Source organism: Tupaia chinensis, unplaced genomic scaffold (genome assembly GCF_000334495.1).
Source record: "Tupaia chinensis unplaced genomic scaffold, TupChi_1.0 Scaffold000001_1, whole genome shotgun sequence".
NCBI classification, from domain to species: Eukaryota; Metazoa; Chordata; class Mammalia; order Scandentia; family Tupaiidae; genus Tupaia; species Tupaia belangeri.
Genome location: NW_006159427.1, coordinates 666,775 through 689,379, shown reverse-complemented (window position 1 = coordinate 689,379; position 22,605 = coordinate 666,775). Strand labels below are relative to the sequence as shown.

The window sequence follows — 22,605 nt, the reverse complement described above, 5'->3', positions numbered from 1 at the left end:
TGAATGGCTGGAGATGTGGGCGAAGTACTGGTTTGAGTGTGCAGCAGAGCAGGGTAAACCAAGTTTTCTGGTCGGACAACTTGAAGAGAAGCCCTGAGAAATCAGAGAGAGAGTCATGGAAAGAAAGGAGCTCAGGAAAGCCCCATACAGTGGTTTATGCATTTCCGGGCGGATCCTGGGCTGCGCGTGTGCATGGTTTGACACTAAACGGCACACAAACAGACTCTGAGAACTTAACCATGGGATAGATGACCACTCAAGTCCCAAACTGGACCCTGGTTGGCATTCAGGAGAACTGATCCAAATAGCACTGCAAAAACTTTGAAAACTGGATTGAAATGACAGCCCACGGAAGAATGGATGGAATTTGAAGTCTGAACCCAACTGGGTCAGTTGTCTGCTAAAAGACACACACAAAGGAATACTCCTAGAATGTATGTAAGACTCATAGGACTTATAACGTAGTATTATGGTCTAAAATTACTCACCCTATAAAGAATCAGAAAAATTTCAACTCATATGGGAAAAGGTACTTAATAAACGTGAACACCTGGGTAACACAGTTTGTCTCACACAGACTTTTAAAATGCTCCAAGACATCAGTTCAAACCTTCTTAAAATGAACAGACAGTGAGAAAGTCTTAGAGGGAAATCAGAGGTGTAAAAATGGAATTTGGGAACTGAAAAATACAATAACCAAACATTTTTAAAATTCCCTGAATATAGTTAACAGCAGAATGGAAATAACAGATGAGACAGTGAGCTTGAAGACTGAACAATAAAGACTGTCCGACCTGAACCACACCGAGAAAAGATCGAACGAACAGCTGGTGAACGCTCGGCGACTGTGGTACAGTAGGAAAGAGCTAAGATGGGCGTCATTAAAGGCCTAGAAGAGGAGAAAGGTGTAGGACATATAAGATTCACTGAATAATGACCAGCAGGTGGTGTAATGGTTACGTCACCGGACTCCCACGTAGTTGACCACAGTTCGAGAGCTGGACCTGGCGGCTTAAAACTCACGCTGGTGTGTGTGCATGTGCCTACCCGAAGTCCTGAGAGAACAATGGAGAAGGGACTGTGGTGTGGCTACCGCCACCCTGGAGGTGATTTCTTGCTTTCTTCCTCTCTGTCTCTCCAGCGAATATACATGCCCTATAGCAAAAATCTCTCTTAAAAAAATAAATAAATAAAAGATACATTGAATAAGTAAGGTCCAAAAGGGCTTCCTCAATTAAGTTAAAAGACAAATCTACATAATCAATAATGTCCATGAATGCCAATAAGAGAAACCCTGAGAAAACCACTCTCAGACATATCAAAGTCTAACTACTGGAGACTAAAGCCAAGGCAGATACATGACTGCCGTGTAGAAAATCCCTAGAACTAACAAGTGAGATGATAAACCTCAGAATATAAGATAAACATGCAAAAATTAATTGTTTATATAGTAGCAATGAACTTGTGGAAACTCAAATTAAAACCAAAACATTTTTAGAGCACTTACAATAACACTAAAGAAAATGAAATACTTAGTTATAAACTTCATAAAACACATTGATTCAGTGTACTGTGTTTGTGGATTTGAAGATGCAACATAAAAGATGTCAGTTTTCCTTACAATGATCTCCAGTTTTAATACTATTTCTATCAACATTCCAACAAAGTTTTTTCTAGACACACTGAAAATATAGAAAATCCTGGGGAAAAATCAATAAATACTTAAGAAACTAGCAGATGACATAATGGCCCCATTACTGGGCTTCCATGTAGTTGACCATGGTTTGAGTCCCAGACCCGGTGGGTTAAACTCAGGCCAGGCATGTGTGTGTGCGTGCCCAGAATCCTGAGAGGAGAATGAAGGAGAAGGGATTGTGGTGTCGTCATCCGCTCTGGGGATGGGGTGATTTCTCGCTTTCTGTCACTCTGTCTTTCTGGCGAGCACACGTGCCCTATAGCAAAAACTTTTCCAACAAAAAGAATAAAAGAAAAGAAAATCCTGGGACCAGCAGGTAGCATGGTGGTTGAGGGTGCTGGACTCACACATGGCCAAATGTGGACCTGGCGGCTTGCTTTCTCTCTCTTTCTTTCTCTCTCACTCTGTTCCTCTCTGGTCAAACTAAAATAAATAAAGTTAAAATAAAATAATTCTTAAAAAAGAAAAGAAAATCCTATTCTGAAATGTATACTAAAAGGCACAGGATCAAGCTAATCTTGATAAAGAAAAATACTACAGGAAGACTCATTTTACTTGTTGTTCAAGCTTCAGTAATTCAGGCACGCTAACAGTAGTGGAGGAAAAGGCACACAGATCAATAGAACAGAGGACCTAAAACAGACCCTCACGAATACAGTCAACTGATTTTTGACAAAGGTGCAAAAGCAATTCAATGGAGGGAGAGCCTTTTCAACAAACGGTGCTGGGTCATGAGGAATCCACATGGTATTATCTTAACTGGGGGGGAGGTAGATACAAGAACCCACACACATGACAAAATTGGATAGAATGAAATATACACACACTCACTCATAGAAGCAACACGGAGAAGGCCGACATAAAAATCCCTGGATTGGATCCATGTCAATTTTCCAGTTGTGATACTGTACTAGAATCTTCTATACTTTTTAACTGGGAGGCATGAGATACATTTACACTATGTCTTACAACAGCATGTGAATCTGTAATGACCTCATGAGATTTTTTTTTTTTGGAGAGATTTTTTCACTGTAGGGCGCGTGCGCTCGCCAGACAGACAGAGAGAGACATAGAGACAGAAAGCGAGAAATCACCCCCCAGGGGGGATGGTCACACCACAATCCCTTCTCCTCCATTCTCCTCTCGGGATCTTGGGCACGCACGCACACGCGCCCGGCGTGAGTTTTAAGCCACCGGGTCCGGGACACGAACCGCGGTCGACTACGTGGGAGTCCAGCAACATAGCCATTACGCTAACTGCTGGTTCCCCTCATGAGATTTTGTATTACACAATTCATTGGCCATAGAGGGACATCTAGCCCTAGACTCCATTCTGTTCATCCATTGTGTCTATCCTTTCTCCAATACCACACCACCTTGGTTAGTGGACCTTTACAGTAAATCTTAAAATCAAGTGAAGTGACCTTTTCACCTTTATTCTTTCTCAAAATTCTTCTGGCTATCATAGTTTATTTACCTTCCCATACAAATTCCAGATCTACAAAAAAAAAAAAAAAAATCCCCAGTTGGAAATTTGATGGAATCGTGTCAAATCTGTAGATCAACTTGGGGAATCTGACATTTTTAATATGTTGCATGTTTGAATATTTTCACATGTCTCTTCCTTTACTAAAGTGCTTCTTTGATTTCCTTTGTAGATGATTAATGAGTTTTCAATACAGAAATTCTATACATGTTTCACTTTTCTTTTTTTTTTTTTTGGAGAGATTTTTGCCATAGGGCGCGTGCGCTCGCCAGAAAGACAGAGACAGAAAGATAGAAAGCGAGAAATCACCCCCAGGGGGGATGGCCACGCTGCAATCCCTTCTCCTCCATTCTCCTCTTAGGATCTTGGGCACACACGCACAAGCGCCCAGCGTGAGTTTTAAGCCACCGAGTCCAGGACGCAAACTGCGGTCGACTATGTGGGAGTCCATCGACATAGCCATTACGCTAACTGCTGGTCCCATACATGTTTCACTTTTATTTTTTATTTCGTATTTCATTTTTTAGAGCTATAAAATAAACATTTTCATTTTCAATTTTTTCTGCTAGTATATAGAAATATGACTAATTTTTGTTCATTGACCTTATGTTTTGACATGTTGCTAAATTCATCTTAGTTTTAGGACTGTGTTGTTGTTGTTGTTGTTTTTAAGGTACTTTAACATCTTGTTTTTATTTTTTTAATAATTATTTTATTTTGTTTTATTTATTTATTTTAATTTGACCAGAGAGATACAGAATGAGAGAGAGCAAGAGAGATGGAAAGCGAGAAAGCAAATCACCAGGTCCAGGACTCGAACTGTGGTTGGCCACGTGGAAGTCCAGCGCCCTTAGCCACCACACCACCTGCTGGCCCCAAGACTGTGCTTTTTAAATGTGGATTTCTTAAGGAGTTACTGTTTGGAAAATCATGTTGTCTGCAATAGACATTTTCCACTCCCTGATACCCTCCATTACTCAATTTCCAATCTATGTAACTAATTTATTTTAAAAAGTGGGTCTAGCCATGTCACAATCCTCCTGCCTCAGCCTGAAGAGCTGGGACTACAAGTGAGTCCCACAATACCCACCCTTTAGGTTGGACAGGAAATCATCCCTGGGCCTCCCATGTGGTCCTAGGGAACACAGACTCTTAGCAGCATATACTACTGTGATTGAGCCCAACCTGTGTCACTTTGCAATGTGGAGAGCTTCCGATTTAATGTTGAATAGAAGTGGTAGAAACAGAGTATATCCCCACCTTGCTTGTGATCTTTGCAATCCTTCATCATTGTGAAATCTGTAGATTTGTGCATGTGTGTGATACTTTTTATTAGGTTATGGAAATTCCCTTCTTTTGGGTTATTGAAAAAGTTATGATATATTTTTGCACAAAAAATACTCAGGACTTTTCCGATAATCTAATATTTCTTTTTTCCGGCAACTGTTTTTTAATCATGAATAGATGTCAAATTCTGTCAAGTGCTTTTTTGCACTACTTAATAGGACTGTGTGGTTTTTCTTCTTCATACAGCTAATATTGCTGATTACATTGATTGATTTTCAATTATGAATTATCCTTGCATTCCTAAGATAAAGCCCTCTTGCTCAGATAAATTGTACTTTTTATATTGTTGGATTTGATTTTATAATATTTAATGATGGGAACCAGCAGTTAGCGTAATGGCTATGTCGTTGGACTCCCACATAGTCGACCGCGGTTCACGTCCCAGACCTGGTGGCTTAGAACTCACGCCGGGTGCATGTGCGTGCATGCCCAAGATCCCGAGAGGAGAATGGAGGAGAAGGGATTGCGGCGTGACCATCCCTCTGGGGGGTGATTTCTCGCTTTCTGTCTCTATGTCTCTCTCTGTCTGTCTGGCGAGTGCACTTGCCCTATAGTGAAAACCTCTCAAAAAAAAAAAAATTTAATGAAAGGTTTTTATATCTATGTTCATGATAAATACTGATGTATAATTTTTTATGACTTTATCTAGTATTGGCATTAAAATAGTGCCAATTTTATAACGTAAGTTGTGAAACATCACATCTTTCTCTAATTTGTGAAAAAGATTGTGTAGAATTGGTGCTAATTCTTTCAATGTTTGGTAAAATTCACCAGTAAAACTGTCTTGGCCAGTGCCATGGCCCACACAGCTGAACAAATGCATGCCTGAGTGGGGAGGTTGTGGATTAGAGAATAAATGTAAAAATATACACACGAAGACATACGAGTAAAGAAAAGTGGGGATCGGGTGGTCCGGACTTGCCGTAGCCTGCATAGCTAAACAAATGCATGCCTGAGTGGAGGGAGGGGGCTGTGGTTTAGAAAATAGACATAAAAGTAAACACACAAGGACACACAAATTTAAACAAAAAAAATAAGGTTGGGTGGCCCAGACTTTCCAATAGAGATAGCCACAGCCCAAAACCGGTCCCAGGTTTCTTCTTCTTTTTTTTTTTTTTTAGAGGTTTTCACTATAGGGCGCGTGCGCTTGCCAGACAGACAGACAGAGACATAGAGACAGAAAGCGAGAAATCACCCCCCAGGGGGGATGGTCACGCCGCAATCCATTCTCCTCTCGGGATCTTGGGCACACACGCACACGCGCCCGGCATGAGTTTTAAGCCACCGGGTCCGGGACGCGAACCGCGGTCGACTACATGGGAGTCCAGCGACATAGCCATTACGCTAACTGCTGGTTCCCAGGTTTATTCTTTTAAAAAACAAAATTAAAATAAAATACAAAGCCAGTTGTTTTCAAATGCTAATCACTAAAGATATAAAAACACACCTGGCGCCATATAGTTTTAAATAAGTTTTTCCTAATCTTGTGAGGGCATTTCTGATGAACACATGTGACTTCCTTTAAACCTATACTGCTCTGTAGTTTCAGACACAGGCAGCTAGTGTATTCACATGTTCGTAGCATTCATAGCTTTACAAATAAACTGCCCATAATACCACATTTCTACATGTGTCTAAAGGTCACTACGTTTGCTCCGATTCGAGATGCTCCTTATAGCCAGAAGTCTTTTTAAAAAAATTTTTATTAACTCAATTTATTTAATAGTTATAGGATTGTTCAGGTTATCTATTTTATCTTTGGTGCATTTTGGTAGTTTATAGGTTTATTTTGTCTATTTTTGTTTTTGTTTTTGTCATAGGGCAAGTGCGTTTGCTGGAGAGAGGCAGAGAGAGATGGAAAGAGGGAAAGTGAGAAATCATCCCCCGGAGGGGATGACCACACCACAATCCCTTCTCCTCCATTCTCTTAGGATTCTGGGCATTCAAGCACACATGACTGGCATGACGCTGCTGAATCCAGGGCTTGAACTGTGGTTGGTTATGTGGGAGTCCAGTCACTTTTGACGACTATGCCATCTGCTGGCCTCTCAAGTAGTTTACATATTTTTTTAAATTATTTTATTTAACTCATATATATATATATAATTTTAAAATATATAATTAAAAAATATATATAATTTTAATTTGACCAGAGAGGGACAGAGTGAGAGAGAGAGGGAAAGCGAGAAAGCAAGCTGCCAGGTCTGGGACTCAAACCGTAGTCAGCCATGTGGGAGTCCAACACCTTAACCACCACACTGCCTGCTGGCCCCAAGTGAGAAAGCAAGCCTCCAGGTCTGGGACTGAAACTGCAGTCAGCCATGCGGGAGTCCAACACCCTCAACCGCTATGCCATCTGCCAGCCCCCCTAAGTAGTTTATAGGTTTTGATGAATCCATCCATTTCATTTAGGTTGCTAAACTAAGGTACTTATAGCATTCCTTTAAAAAAAAATTATCCTCTAACATGTTTGGGGTTTGTAGTGATAATTCTTTTTTTTTCTGTTTTTTTTTTTTTTGTAAAGAGATTTTTGCGATAGGGAGTGTGTACTCACTGGAGAGACAGAGAGACAGGAAGTGAAAAATTACTCCCGGGGGGTGGGGGGAATAGCCATGCCACAATCCCTTCTTCTCCATTCTCCCCTTGGGATTTTGGGCATGCATACACATGTGCCTGGTGTGAGTTTCAAGTCTCCAAGTCTGGGACTTGAACCATAGTCAAACATGTGGAGCCCAGCGACGTAACCATTACACCACCTGCTGGTCCCTGTAGTAATAATTATTTTTGATAGTTGTAATTAATGTCTTTTCTCTTTTATTTATTATCAGTCTTGCTAGAATTTTATAGATGCTTTGTTTTTTGACATCAATTCTTTTTCAAAGAACCATTTTATTTCATTAATTTTTTTCAATTGTTTGTTTTTAATTGATCTCTTATTTCCTTCCTTCTGCTGTATTGATCTTGTTTTGTTCTTTTTGCTGGTTCCTTTTATCCTTAGGAAGGAGAATTCATAATAAAGCACTACAGCTATTTTGGTTTCCATTTTTTTAAAGGTTTTTGCCATAGGGTGTGCACTCACAGGAGAGAGAGAGAGTCAGAGAGAGCAAAAGTGAGAAGTCACCTACTAGGGGATGACCACACTGCAATCATTTTTCTTCCAGTCTCTCCTTGGGAGTTCAGGTACACACACACATGCACCTGGGCACATGATTTTTAAGCTGTTGGATCCAGGACTCAAACTGTGGTCAGCCATGTGAGTCCAGTGCTTTAGCCACCATGACACCACCTGCTAGCCTTAAGACTTGTTTTTGTTTCTAATCATAAACATTTAGTATAATGCATTTTCCCTCATTTAAGTGTGTACCATACTTTGTTTGTTTGTTTTTTGAGAGTTTTTTGCTATAGGGTGCATGTGCTCACCAGAAAGACAGAGAGAGACAGAGAGACAGAAAGTGAGAAATCAACCCCCAGAGGGGGATGACCATGCCACAATCCCTTCTCCTCCATTCTCCTGTCGGGATCTTTGGCATGTACACACATGTGTCCGGTGTGAGTTTAAGCCACTGGGTCCAGGACTCGAACCGCAGTCGACTACATGGGAGACCAAAGACATAGCCATTACGCTAACTGCTGGTCCCTGTCCGAGAAATTTTTATATGCTATAGTTTCATATTTTTTTCAGCTCTATATATCTTTTAATTTCTTTTGAAATGTACTCTTTGTCCCATGGATTATTTATAAGTATTCCATTTCTACATATTTAGAGATTTTTCTGTATTTCTGATATTAATGTCTAGTTCAATTCAATTATGGTCAGAGAACATAGTCTGTATAATTTGAATTATTTTAAGTTTGCCAAGGTTTGTTATATGGCCTAGGATCTTGTTAATATGCAGGCACTTAAAAAATGTGAATTCTACTATTGTTGGAATTTTTTAAAAAGAATAATTTACTTACTTAATTCCATTTGTTATTATAGTATTATTTTAATTTGACCGGAAAGAGACAGAGAGAGAAGGGGAAAGTGAGAAAGCAAGCCGCCAGGTCTGGGAATTGAACCATGGTCAGCCATGTGGGAGTCCAGTGTCCTTCACCACCATGCCACCTGCTGGCCCCTGTTGTTGGAATTTTCTATACATATTCTTTAGAGCCTGTTTGTTGCTAGTATGTCTCAAATCTTCTACATCCTTGCTGATTTTCTGCCTAGAAGTTTTGCTAGTTACTGAGAGTGGGTAAGTTCTCATTGTTATTGTAGATACATATGTTTCTCCTTTCAGTTCTATCAGTTTTTGCCTTAATTATGAGAAGTCTTCAATAAGTTCATGGACAAATACATATTATGAAAAATCCATGCATGGATTTTAATTTTTTGGCACAGAAATGAATTTATACTTTAATTCCATTTTCTCATGAACTGTTTGCAGGCCCTTTATATTTCGAAGCTCTGTTGTTTGGTGCATACGCATTACATCGTTATTAAGTCTTCCTCATAGGTGAATTCATTTTATCATTATGTGCTGCTCGTCCTTGTCTCTCTCTAGTACTTGTCTTTGTTCAGAAGTCTATTTTATATTTTAAAAGTCACTGTTTTTATTAATATTTACAAGGTATCATATTCATCCTTTTGCTTTCAGTCTATCTCTGTCAATGAATTTGAAGTGCGTTTCTCTAAACGGCAAAGAGTTGGATTGTAACTTATCCATTCCGTCAATCTCTGCCTTGGATTGGTTCATATTCCTCTGTCCTTCTTTTCTTGCTTTGTTGTGAGTGACTTGAACTTTTCTTATTATTCCATCTTTTATTTATTTATAGTGTTTTTGAGCTTAGCTCTTTGTATAGGTTTTTAATTTAAATTATCTTAGAATTGTTTAATTTTATTTATTATTATTATTATTATTTTTTTATTTGCTATAGGACATATGTAACTACCAGAGAGAGGGTAAGTGGTGAGAAAGCAAGCCACCAGGTCTTAGGACTTGAACTGTGGTCAGTCACGGGGGACTCCAGCACCTCAACCACCATGCCCCTTGCAGGCCCATTTATATAGGTTTTTACCGTGGCCAGTGGGTATTACAATTCACATACATGGCTTATGTGTACACTGATACATACATTTTATCATTTCAAGTGATGTTTGGAAACCTCACCTCCATTTAGGTCCCTTTACCTTCTCCTGTTTTTGTTCATTTACTATTATTCTTATTTTAATATCACGAGTGTGAGTGCTCCAGAGAGAGAGAGAGAGAGAAATAAAGCTCCCCCCACTCAGGCCTGGTCACACTACAACCCCCTTTCCTCCATTTCTCCTTCCCTTCGGATCCTGGGCACACGTGTTTCACGGTTTTCAAGTTACCGGGGCTGGTACTCGAATCATGGTTAGCCTTATGGGATCCAGCTCCTCCACACAGCGATATGCTACAGGGCTGGCCCTCTTCCGCTTTTAAATATCATTGTCTTGAGTATCAGATGTTGTTATAATTTTTATTTCAATCACCAAAAAATAACTTATAAAACTCATGAGGGAAATGAATAGTCTATTATGTGTACCAATATAGGGTCTTTTGTTGTTATTTCTTCTTTCTTCCTGATCTACCTTCACACAAAAACCTGTACATGAACGTTTGTAGCAGTTGTATTCATAATCACCAGAAACTGAAAACTACTGAAATGTGCTGTAACTGGTGAGTGTATGTTCTGTGGTATATCCATACAATGAAATTTAGGACTGAAACGAAATACACAAGACAGTTTGGAAGAATCTCGAAGGTACTGAGTTGTCGGAAAAGTCATATGTGTTTTGCTATGCAAAAATGTGTCATGACTTTTTTGACAACCCAATATTATGCTGAGTAAAAAAAAAAAAAATATATAAAAAGTTCACATGGCATTCTCAAAGAGACTGCTCCTGGGATCAGCAGGTGGCATAATGGTTACATTGCTGGACTTCCACGTAGTTGACTGTGGTTTGAATCTCAGACCTGGTGGCTTAAAACTCACATTGGGTGGGGAATCAGCAGTTAGCGTAATGGCTATGTCGCTGGACTCCCACGTAGTCGACCACAGTTCGCGTCCCGGACCCGGTGGCTTAAAACTCACGCCGGGCGCGTGTGCGTGCGTGCCCAAGATCCTGAGAGGAGAATGGAAGAGAAGGGATTTGCCCAAAATTCCTAGAGGAGAATAGAGGAGAAGGGATTGCAGCATGGCTATCCCCCCTGGGGGGTGATGTCTCCCTTTTTGTCCCTCTCTGTCTCTCCAGCGAGCACATGTGCCCTATAGCAAAAGTCTCTCCCTTTAAAAAAAAAAAAGGGACTGTTCCTGTGATAACTCAGTTCCATCTGCAAAACAGAAGTAGAGCTGCCTAAAGTAGAAAGAAAGTCATTTGGCATGTGGGAGACAATATCTGGTCTGCCTCTCTCCAGGGAAAGGCAATCTTACCGAGTGATTAAAAAGAGATAATTTACTGGTGCTCCTGAACCATAGTTTCCTGCTGCTATAAATAGAAGCATTCCTTTTGGATTTCTTTCCCATGAAGGCTGCCAAGTTGCATTAATAACAACTTCAATACTTAAATGAATTTCATTTCTAAATGAATACGGAAGCAAACACTTGGAAATTACAAGATTAGCTCCTGTAAAATTAATACTCACAAAGAATATCTATTTATGATTAGAGAGAGCAGAAATTTTACTTTCTCTGCAGAGACTTTAACAAAACTACCTCTTTTCTGAGGTAGCGTTCAAAACTTGGATATTTTCTTACATCCACAGGTGGGTGGCTGGGGGGACAGGTACGAAGAAAGGGTCTTTGGCTGCCTCCGAATAATGGACTGACATTTTCAAAGTTTAATCACTTGTTCCTTTTTGATACCACTGACTATTTAAATATATAAATTATAGGACAAAGCTGATGAAAGAAATGCAAGTCACGAACCCAGCCCACTTGGGTTTTGATTTAAACAGGAAGATCTTGGTATGTGGAAAAGAGTCACGATACCAGACAGCATTCGATAAGTTCCACATGAGCATAAATGGAAGAAATGTATTCCAATCAGGTGTCTTGTTCCATCTCATCTGTTCAACAAGAACAGGAAGAGGGCATTATTCAAAGTAAAGGTACAGTTTATTCTGTGTGGATTGTGCGTGTGTGTGCATATGTGTATGCACACGTACAGGCATGTGCATGTGTACATATATGTATGTACACGTGTGTACACGTGTGTGCATGAGTGAAGTGTATACATTTGCACATGTGTGTATACAGGTGTATATGTGTGCATGTGCAAATGCATGTGTATATGTGTGTACACATGTGTGTGTAGTTTGTTTTGTTTGTCTTCTTTTGCAACAGGAGGTGAGTTCCATAAAGGCAGAATTTTGGCTCACTGCCACATCTCCAGTGCTGGACAATCCCAGGCATTTGTAAGTATTCGCGTATTTATTGCATGAATGAAAAAATTCAGGACAAAAGGTGAGAAGGTTCTTAAAGGTGACTCAGACACTTGATTCTGACAGACTTTTGTAGTTAAGATTTTAGGAACGAAACAGAAACACCTAGGTTAGTGGTAAAAAGAGGACTTGTGGGAAATTATATAGTTTTGAAGTTTATTTCTTCTATGACAGAGAGAAAGAGAGAATAGAGTCAGGCACACCTGCATGGTCTTCGTGCTGCCATCCAGCCCCAGCCCGGCCAGCCCAGACCACAGGTGAACATGCACATGCCTGGCGCGCACGGGGAGGGCTCAGGGTCTAAGCCTGTGACCTTCCCACGGGCTCCAGCATTGCAGAGCATGACATTGTCACTGCATTACCAGCTGACCTTCTGAGGAGTTATTTTCGGAACAAAAATGTGTTAGGAAGTCTTTGTTATGGGGATCAAGATTGTCTGAGTAGGAGAAATATTAAAGCATATGTTGTAAATATCTAAAATCTTCCCCCAAAATGAGCAGACTGGAAGGAGGATATAAAATAGGAGACAGAAAAACAATAAACTTTTAACTGCATGTATAAAAAAAAAATCATGAGGGAAGTACAAATGAACTTTCAAAACCAAAAGTAATATGGCGGCCACTAAGACAGTGAGTCTTTTGCTTAAGGTGATAGGACTTCAGTTTATATACGGTAATAACAGCCTTCAGGAAACAGAGAAATCCCTGTTATCTCCTGTGACCACTTCACACATACTCAGTCTTAACTGTTTCCAGCTCTTCCTTCCTCTCCTTTTCCAAAATTCAGACTCTTTGAGGGTCTAGATTATTATTCTTTGTTTGTATCTCTTACTCATTTTGTTAACATAAAACATTCTCAGTGGCATTATTAGGTAAGTAGATGAATATAGTTTATTCCCAGGAGTCCAGAGTTTCAGTAGTCATAGACAAGAAAAATTGACCAAAAGACATACGACAGGACAACAGGGTCATGACCGATCTACTTCCCAACAGACCAAGGGCTAGGAAGGGGAGAGGGAACGACATCCACTGAGCACTGAAATACACCAGGCAAGGGTGCGGGCCCCTCATACACACCCTCTCACCCGCTCTTACAGCAGCTCCCGATGGAGGATTCGTCACTTGCATTTTACAGTTAATAAAATCCAGAGTCAGTCTTGCCTACATCCAAAGTCTGTGTTTACCTTTAGGCCAACAATACTCTTGGATGTTGGGAGCGTATCAGGGTTGATTTTCAGGTGGAGGAAGAGCTGCGAGACTATGCAGAGAAAAGACAAAAAGGAGAATGGCCACAGTATGAAGAAGGAACGATGTCCTCACGTGTGGAAACTCATTCTCCCTGGGCATACAGTAAGGGAGTCGAACATCCATTCCTTTCAGCAAACAGCATTCAATAATTAAAGTAATATGTGAATATTCAATCAGTACATATTCCGTTCCAGTGCCTGAAGTACTCTAGGCCCTATGAATATAAAGATGAAAAGGGGACATGGTCCCAGATGTCAAGTGGCTGATTGCTTAGTAAAAAAAGACAAATAAATAAATCCACACCAATCAGTTCAGGTTATGGAGAAGTGACAGAATCAATGCACGAAGGAGTTCCAGTTATGCAGGATGAATAAATTCTGGAGATCTGTGCCACACAGTGTTATTATTATATTATATTTAATAATACTGTAGTGTCCACTTGAAATTTGCTAAGAAAGTAGATCTTGAATGCTCTTACCACAAAATAAAGCAAAAAAAAGTACCTCTGTGGGCTGAAAGATATGTTCATTAGCCCATGATTGTGGTAAACATTTCACAATAGATCCCTATATCAAAACATCAGGTTGTGGGGCCAGCAGGTGGTGTGGTGGTTAAGGTGGTGGACACTCCCACATGGTGGACCATGGTTCAAATCCCAGATTGGGTGGCTTGCTTTCTCACCTGCCCTCTCTCTCAGATTGTGTTTCTCTCTGGTCAAATTAAAATAAATAAATGAATACATAAAATTAAAATAAGTAATCCTTTTTTAAAAATTCAGGTTGTATACTATAAATACGTGTAATTTTTATTTGTAAATTATACCTTATTAAAGCTGGAAGAAAATGTAAGTAAATAAATACAGCTGAAAAACCTGAGTTCACAAAGGATTTGACACCAAAAAATGTGTAACCTTTTAATCAGAGAAGGCATCCTAAAAAAGAAAGAATAGGAATTCGCCATGCACGCAAGAAGGAAATGCTATCCCAGGGTGTGCCAGGGCCTAAGTTTGGACTTCATCTGGAAGCTGATCTGGAATCACTCTTTTTAGGCAGAATAACATGATGAGATTTTCATTTCTAAATGGTATCTCTGGGGGGTAGTGTGGAGGAGAGATTTACAGACGGCTCTCCCAAAGACAGAGGGGTCCTGTAATAAGGACACAACTGTGACTGAGGTATCGGCTAGAGGCCTGGACTAGGGACGTTAAAGAGAAAATGAGGGAGGGCATCCCTTTAAGAGTAACTAAGACGTAGCTAGATAGGACTGCGAGATTCATTCAATGTTGGGGATAACTGAGAAGAAGGAATGTAAGGTGATCCCTAGGCCTTTGCAACTTGACAGCAATACAGTTAGCATTAGTCAGTGTAGGAAACAGAGGAGGAAGTCTGGGAGTTGGGAAAAGGATGGGCTCAGCTGAGAACACACTGAACTTGAGAAGTCTAGAGAGCGCAGGGTAGAGAACTCCTGTAGGCTGCTGGCTATTCAGATCTGGACTCAGAAGAGGGGTCTAAGATGCATAGAAATTAGAGTGGTAGCTAAAACTATGGAGTGGATAAAAAAATCTGGACTATATCAATATTTAAGGTATTGCAAAGGTTGAGGAGATAGGGGCCGGCAGGTGGCATGGTGGTTAAGTTGCTGGACTCCCAGGTGAACAACTGTGGTTTGAGTCCTGGATCTGGTGACTCGCTTTCTCATTCCCCCACCCCGGTTAAATTAAATAATAATAATAATGAGTAAAATAAAATAAATCATTCTTAAAAAAAAAAAAAAAAGAAGGATGAGGGGATAGCAAAATAGGAAGGATTTATCTAGAGAACAAAGTGACAGAGATCAAAAGAGATGAAGAGGTGAGTGGTTCATATGTTACCGAAAAAAATATTAATGTCAAATATCACAATAAAACAAACCATGGCTGTCGGAAGATCAGCTCTTTGATATTCACAAGTATACAAAATAACTTCTAACCCAGGATTGCCCAAAAGATTTAGTATTAAGAACAAAGCAAAGCCGTAAACAAAACAAAACAAAAAGACACTGATCAAAAGCTAAGAATAGTAGAAGAATCGAAGATGAAAGCCGCTGTGCAGGCTGGAGGTCTGGGTAAGGATGAGGGTGGGGGCTCTAATGGAGGGACCAGGTGTACGCTTGGGCCCTGCGCTCGCTCACCAGTCACCTTATCAAGGGAGAGAGGGCCCAGTGCTCCCCAGGAACATGGCTAGATGAATTACAGACACGCTGGGGCCAGCAGGTGTCGCTGGTGTTGGACTCCCACGTGGTTGACCATGGTTTGAGCCCAGGACCTGGTGGCTTGCTTTCTCAGTTTCCCTTTCTCTCTCTCTGTCTCTCTCTCTGGTGGTGTGCCCTATAGCAAATTAAATCATCATCACCATTATAAATAAAACTAAATAAATAGTTCTTAAAAAAAATTAAAGGGACCTGCCTGCCTCAAAGCTAGCCCGGGCTTTGACTGGTTGTGAAACAGGGACAGAGACTGTACTTGATTCTTGTTGGGCTTTAGAACAGAAAGGTTGGTTTGAATTAGGGCTGGATGTGTTCCCATGGTAGAATAAAGTCACATATAAGCTGCAGTTAGAGATAAGGTGTTGACAAAAAGGAAGCAAGGACAGTGACAAAGCACTTGTAAGACGCCGAGGGTAGGCTCCACACACCGAGCTCTCCTCCCCACTCCCCCTTCGCCCTGTCCCCCAGAGACTCAGCTGACGGGCGGCTGGAATCTGAGAACACTCCTGGCCATCCCGCTAGCTCGTGGAATCGGCTCGTGGCCCTCTCCCGTGTCAGCATTCCAAGATGGGAGGCGTTAAATTAAGGTACAAGCTCTGGGACACCCTGCTAATCAATAACCTGACATTTCCTTGTCCTGCTCAAACCAGACCCCTGCCTCGGAGACGGGGCGTCTGTGCTGATCTTACAGCTGCTGGACGGCCGCTTCGATCTTAGGGCGCGTGACGTGAGCCCATGCACGCGGTGGCGTGGACCGTCCTTTGCCTCGCTGTTAGTGGAGCATCCTTTCCTGTGTAAGTAACTTTTGTCTTCCTCTACTGGACCTTGAGGTGTGTTCTTGTAAACTTTGTACACAAGCTCTCTCAGATTTGAGGCTCCTCCTCCCTTACAGATACCAACCATGTGAAGAGAGAAAGAGGTGAGAGAGACCATCCAGTTACCACCCGTGTTCCCAGCTGCTGTGCCCTTGAGAACAGGCTGCACCCGGGCAGTGGATTCTGGGAGAGTCCTTTACACCCTTGCAAGGGTATCTGGATTTTTGTAATAATAATAAGAATAATGATAATGATAATAAATAACATTCGTTGATAGCTTACAACATGCCAGACACTGCTCAAAGCGTTTTGCATACAGTAACTTATTTTTTTGTTTGTTTGTTTGTTTGTTTTGAGAGATTTTCACTGTAGGGCGCGTGCGCTCGTCAGACAGACAGAGAGAGACATAGAGACAGAAAGCGAGAAATCACCCCCCAGGGGGGATGGTCACGCCGCAATCCCTTCTCCTCCATTCTCCTCTCGGGATCTTGGGCACGCACGCACACGCGCCCGGCGTGAGTTTTAAGCCACCAGGTCCGGGACACGAACCGCGGTCGACCACGTGGGAGTCCAGCGACATAGCCATTACGCTAACTGCTGGTTCCCGCATACAGTAACTTATTTCATCCTTGTAACTATGCTAGGAGGGAGGTACTTTTTTTTTAAGAGAGATTTTTGCTATAGAGCATGTGTTCTTGCCAGAGAGACAGAAAGGGATAAATCAATCCCAAGGGCAGATGGCCACGCAGCAATCCCTTCTCCTCCATTCTCCACTCAGGATTTTGGGCATGCACACACACGTGCCCAGCATGAATTTCAAGCCACTGGGTCTGAGACCCAAACCATGTTCGACTACGTAGGAGTCCAGTGACATAACCATTACGCCATCTGCTGGTCCTGGGGGATACTATTTTTATTTCCATTTTATTGATGAAATAACTCAAGCAAAGCAGGTAACATGTTTGCTCAAGATACCCAGGTTTTGGGTGTGAAACTTGTCAAAAATAACCTTTTCCAACCAAAGTTAAGCTTTCTATTCTCCAGAGTAAACAAAAACGCCTATGTATGCTGATCAAACATTGTTCTAAATACCAGAAATGAAAAGAAATGATTTAAATAAGAACATGCTCCTGTCCTTAAGGATCTTTCAGTCCAGTAGAGGAGAAACTTGGGGAGGCCAAAGGGCAGGGCAGAGCAGGGAAGGGCTGGAAAGGGCAAAAGCTGGCAGAACTGGAACAGGAGATCAGAAGCAGTGATCGGAATAATCAGCAAGAGACCAACAACAGAAAACAAAGTCGAGACAGAACACAGAGGTTCGAGGACAGTGAGCCAAGGCCTACTCCTCGGGAGACCTGAGGGCTCAGACATTACAGGAGGCAGGTGTTCGGAGGACATGCAAATGCCTCCACTACCCCATGGCTCTTCTGGGCTTCAATCTACAATAAACTAAGGGTCATGGCACGTGGCAGGAAGTCCAGAGCATTTATTTTTGAAGAATCCAGGATACCCAGTTCTCGCAGAATAAGAAATATGTTTAAAAAATATGTAAACAGGGGGCCATTCAGCAGGTGGCATGGTGGTTAAGGCACTGGACTCCCACATGGCTAACCATGGTTCAAGTCCCAGACCTGGTGGCTTGCTTTCTCACTTTCTCTCTCTCTGGTCAAATGAAATAATAATTAATAACAATAAATTAAATAATTAGAAAAAATAGAAATTTATAAACAGGCAGAAGAAAGTACATTTTAAATATGCCAGGCATGAAAGGAGAGCACAGCATCATCGTTCCAACCGAGCAGGAGCCCCGTCCTTCCTCGTCTTATCCTTCCTGTTACTTCTGCCCTGGAGCTTGGGAGAGTCCCCGAGCAGCATGGGGGCAGGGGCTGAAGCGAAAGGCAAAAGACGGGGAAAGGAGCAGGGACAAAGCCTGCCGTGTGTGGTTCCCAGGTCCACTACCTGCTTTGCCACAGTGTGGGGAGACAGGAAACTTCCTTTCAAGTTGATCACCCAGGGTTGGACTTAAAAATAACTGATGTGACGCTGGTGCTTTTGTTTTGTGTTTATTTTGTTAATTTATTTTTTATTTTTTGGGAGAGATTTTTGCTATAGGGCACGTGTGTTCGCCAGAAAGACAGAGAGAGACAGAGAGACAGAAAGTGAGAAATCACCCCCCAGGGGGGATGGCCATGTCACAATCCCTTCTCCTCTGTTATCTTCTTGGGATCCTGGGCACGCATGCACACGTGCCCGGTGTGAGTTTAAGCCACCAGGTCCGGGACTCGAACGGTGGTTGGATACGTGGGAGTCCAGCGACATAACCATTACGCCAACTGCTGGTCCTGAGACTGATGTTTCTGTCATCTATTTTAAGTTAAAGTAACCGTAGGACTTGATAATTCCCACAAGGCATCAAAGTGATCTGAGTTCTCATTCAGAGTTAGGAGAGAAATTCTCTCTAGGTCAAAAGAAAAATTTTTTCTTTTTTTCTTTTTTCTATTTTTGTTTAAGATAAGGTGTTGCCAAGTCACACTCCTTCTGCCTCAGTCTCCCCAGATCACTGGTATTACAAATACACACCACTGCACCAAGCCTTTAGGCTTGCCTGGGACTCAAACCAGGCCTCCTGAGTGGTCCCAGCCTGCAGAGCACAGAGTCCCGGCAGAGGTGCCACCGCAGCTAGCTGAGCTTCTCTGGGCAAATTTTAAAGAGACAATGAGACACCAAAATAAAATTTTGAATTACCTTTTATCAGTCTCGCCTTCTTTGACATACGGATTTCCTGAGGAAAACTGCCTATTTAGCAGCTACCCCTCCCTTTCACCGAAACGCAGCGCAACTACCGTCAGGGAACTCCCGGACACGTTTCCTACCTGGGTCCTTTTTCTTTAGTGGCACTTTTGCTGAGCACAGTATTCCGCCCAGAAGCAGGTTCTGATTTCTCTTCTGTGGGAGATCCAAATCCAGCACTAAAACGAAAACTATTTTTTTTCTTGTCATTTGAAAAAGCCACAACCAATGTCAATTATACGGAAAATAATCGTTTACATTTGCACGGCATTTTACAGTTATTGGGCATTTTCATTTCCATTTTATGATTTGATTCCTTTCACAAGGGACCAGGCATCATTCCATTGACAGCTAAGGAAACGAGACAGGAAATCTCGGACTCGCTAAGTCATGTGGATCAGACCCGCAGGCCTACCGCAGACAGAATGTGACAGAAAGATCTTTTCCGGGGATCTTTCCTGCAGCAGTTTCAAAAAGCGATTACACAATTACATTACCATAAAAGGAACAGGAATTTAAGTTGTCAATATCTAGAATCTAAAACTTTATTTAATCCCCAAATGAAGAGGGCGGTTCTTTAAGTAGAGATAAAATATTTTCTTTTAAAAAACATTTATTTACTTTTATTTATTATCATTATTTTTAAATTTGACCAGAGAGAGGAAGAGGGAAAGAAATAGAGGAAGAGTGAGAAAGCAAGTCCTCCAAGTCCAGGACTTGAACCGTGGTTGGCCATTCGGGAGTCCAGCGCCACCTGCCGGCCCTGAGATAAAACGTTGTCTTACCCGGTCTTTTCTTTACTGGCTCTTCTTAAAGAAGATGAAGAGGAAATACTTCGTCCATAACCAACATCTGATGATTTATCTTCCATGGATGGAGGTGGAGAACTAAAATTGTACACATTTGAAATTTTGTGTAAGTTTGAAAATTTATTTGTTATTATTGGCTTTTTCCCACAAAATAGTTTTTTTTTGTTTTTTTTTTCTGAAAATTGTTTGTGGAACTGAGTTTTAACAGTGACATGCTATTTTAAAAGCACAAAAGAGGACCAGCAGGTGGCGTGGTGGTTAAGGCGCTAAACTCCCACACGGCCTACCACGGTTAGAGTCCCAGACCTGGCAGCTTGCTTTCTCACTCTCTTTCTCTCTCTCTCCGTGTCTCTCTCTCTCTGGTCAAATTAAAAATAAATAAATAAATAAGTACAATTAAAATAAATCTTTAAAAAATAAAACAAGAGCATAAAGGAGAGGTTAAGAGAAGACAAGAAAGAGGTTATACAGTTTTTCATCAGTTACAACAGGAAATAGTCCCATAAATAGTATCATATAAGTACTATATACATATATAAAAAAGCATTTAAAGATGAATAATAAAGCTTTCATTTTCAGCTCTTCCATGTCTTATTTCAAAGAAAACCACTGGGTGAGGGTGGTAGTTACACTCCAGCATATAGTTCTGGAGACTTGGAAACATAAATCGCCTGGGTGTGATCTTACGTATACTTTTTCTATTACTCCACGGATGAGACGCCCTGACTTCAGAAATACACTTGAAATTAACAGGTAATCTGGAGTCATGGAAAAGCATGGAGAACATGTTGGATTCATGGTGATGGTTAGTCCACGTCAGGCTATGAGTTTTCAGACCAGTGCTCATTTTCATGGTGGTGTTGTTGCAGGGGAAAAGAAAGAAACTATACTGGCAATCTTTATGTACTCAAGCAAAATTATTATGTGGTTCCCTGCACCCTCCTACCCCCAAAGACTCACAAATCAGAAGATTTACTGTTCACTAAGATTACAGCACGTAGATCACTTGGTTCTTGAAAGCAGAGCTCCTTCAAAGGCAAAAGTTTGGTGCCAGGATTTATCTGTAAAATAATTTAAAGACCAAAAAAATAACATCTGTATGGATTACATATATATATATATATATGTAGAGAGAGAGAGAGCAAGAGAGAGAGAGAGATTTTTGCTATAGGGCACGTGGGTTCACTGGAGAGACAGAGAGAGAAAGTGAGAAATCACCCCTCAGAGGGGATGACCGCACTGCAATCCCTTCTCTATTCTCCTCTCGGGATCTTGGGTATGCACACACGTGTGCCTGGTGTGAGTTTCAAGTCGCCAGGTCCAGGACTCAAACCATGTCTGACTATGTGGGAGTCCAGCGATGTACTCATTACACCATCTGCTGGTCCCTGGATATTTTTAAAAATAAATATGGATATAATACGTTACCAACTGTTTGAGGTGTCTAATTTTGCACCCACAAACATGCATATGAATAAATAGAATCAGAAACAGGAAACCGAAGCCTGTGGACATTTTTGAGTTGGGCAGGACATATACAGTTTTGTACACTCTTACCGGTTTTATACTTAGCTGCTTCATACCATAATTATCATGTTGGATCCTAAAAGTATTTAAGTTTGAAAATTCATCTGGATAGTTAAAGGAGAATTTATGGTCTGTAAGAGTAACTGAATACTGAAACAGATCACTGAAGTGTTGTGTAGATGATCTAGAAATAGACAAAGGCCAGCCTTGTAACCCTAGTGGTTAAGAGAACTGGACCCCATGTGGCCAGCTGGGTTTGCATCCAGGCCCCGGCAGCTTGAAAAACATGCCTGGCAGTGTGTGTGTGCATACCCCAAATCCCAACAGGATGGAGAAATGGAGCAAAAGGGATTGTAGTGTGACCATACGGGAGAGTGCTTCCTTTCTTTCCCTGTCTCACTCTGGTATGTTCACACACCCTCTGGCAATTAAACACCCACACACGCACAATAAAACCAGGCTAGTTCAAGCCCTAGAATGGTAGTTTTATCAGCCTCCTAGAAGAGGGCTAGACCAGATCAACTTCTGAGATCTTCTCTCAGTCAAGTTATAGTTTGATCTCTTTCTCGTCCAGGAGACTTTTTCTTTTAGAGGTTTAGTTTAGTTTTGTTTTGTTTTCTTTAAGACACATGCCCTCACAGGAGAGGGAGGGAGGGAGAGAGACGGAGAGAGAGAGAGAGAGAGAGAGAAAGAGGGGTAGGGGGAGTGAGAAATCACCCCTTGGGGGCGTGACCATGCTGCAATACCTTCTCCTTGGTTCTCCTCCTGGGATCTTGGGCATGCACACGCATGTGCCTGGCATGAATTTCAAGGCACCAGGTCTGGGAATCGAACTGTGATTGGTCATGTGGGAGTCCAACAATGTAACCACTATGCCATCTGCTGGTCCCCATGAGACTTTTAATGTAAGACCTAGCCCTTGTTCTTCTGTCCAGGACCCTGCCACAGATTCCACCTCATCTCGTAGGGCCACGGCCTCCCAATGGTCTACAGAACTCCCGCGATCTGGCCTCCCTGCACCTCTCTGCCTCACTCTCTGAGCTTCTCCCAGTTCGTTCACTCAGTTCTAGTTACACTGGCCCTCCTGCTGTTCTCAAACACGCCAAGAGTGTTGATAGCATATGGTTTTGAAATGATTATTTCCTCAGCTGAGAAAGCTCTTCCCCAGGTATCCCCATGGCTAAGTCCTCCACCTCCTGCAG

General features: G+C 41.6%; 1 protein-coding gene across 3 annotated transcripts in view; it reads right to left on the bottom strand.

Annotated features, from left to right (window-relative positions):
* The window catches only part of ARMC3 (armadillo repeat containing 3), a 115,707-nt gene that overhangs the window by 9,871 nt on the left and 83,231 nt on the right, over window positions 1-22,605 (bottom strand). For all 3 annotated transcript variants that reach the window (XM_006139717.2, XM_027767713.1, XM_006139712.1), the window contains exons 14-16: window positions 20,837-20,937; window positions 19,853-19,954; window positions 19,151-19,258 (exon numbers count right to left, since the gene is read on the bottom strand). In XM_006139717.2, the coding sequence (XP_006139779.1) occupies window positions 19,151-19,258; window positions 19,853-19,954; window positions 20,837-20,937 (311 nt within the window). The remainder of the gene's footprint in view (window positions 1-19,150; window positions 19,259-19,852; window positions 19,955-20,836; window positions 20,938-22,605) is intronic.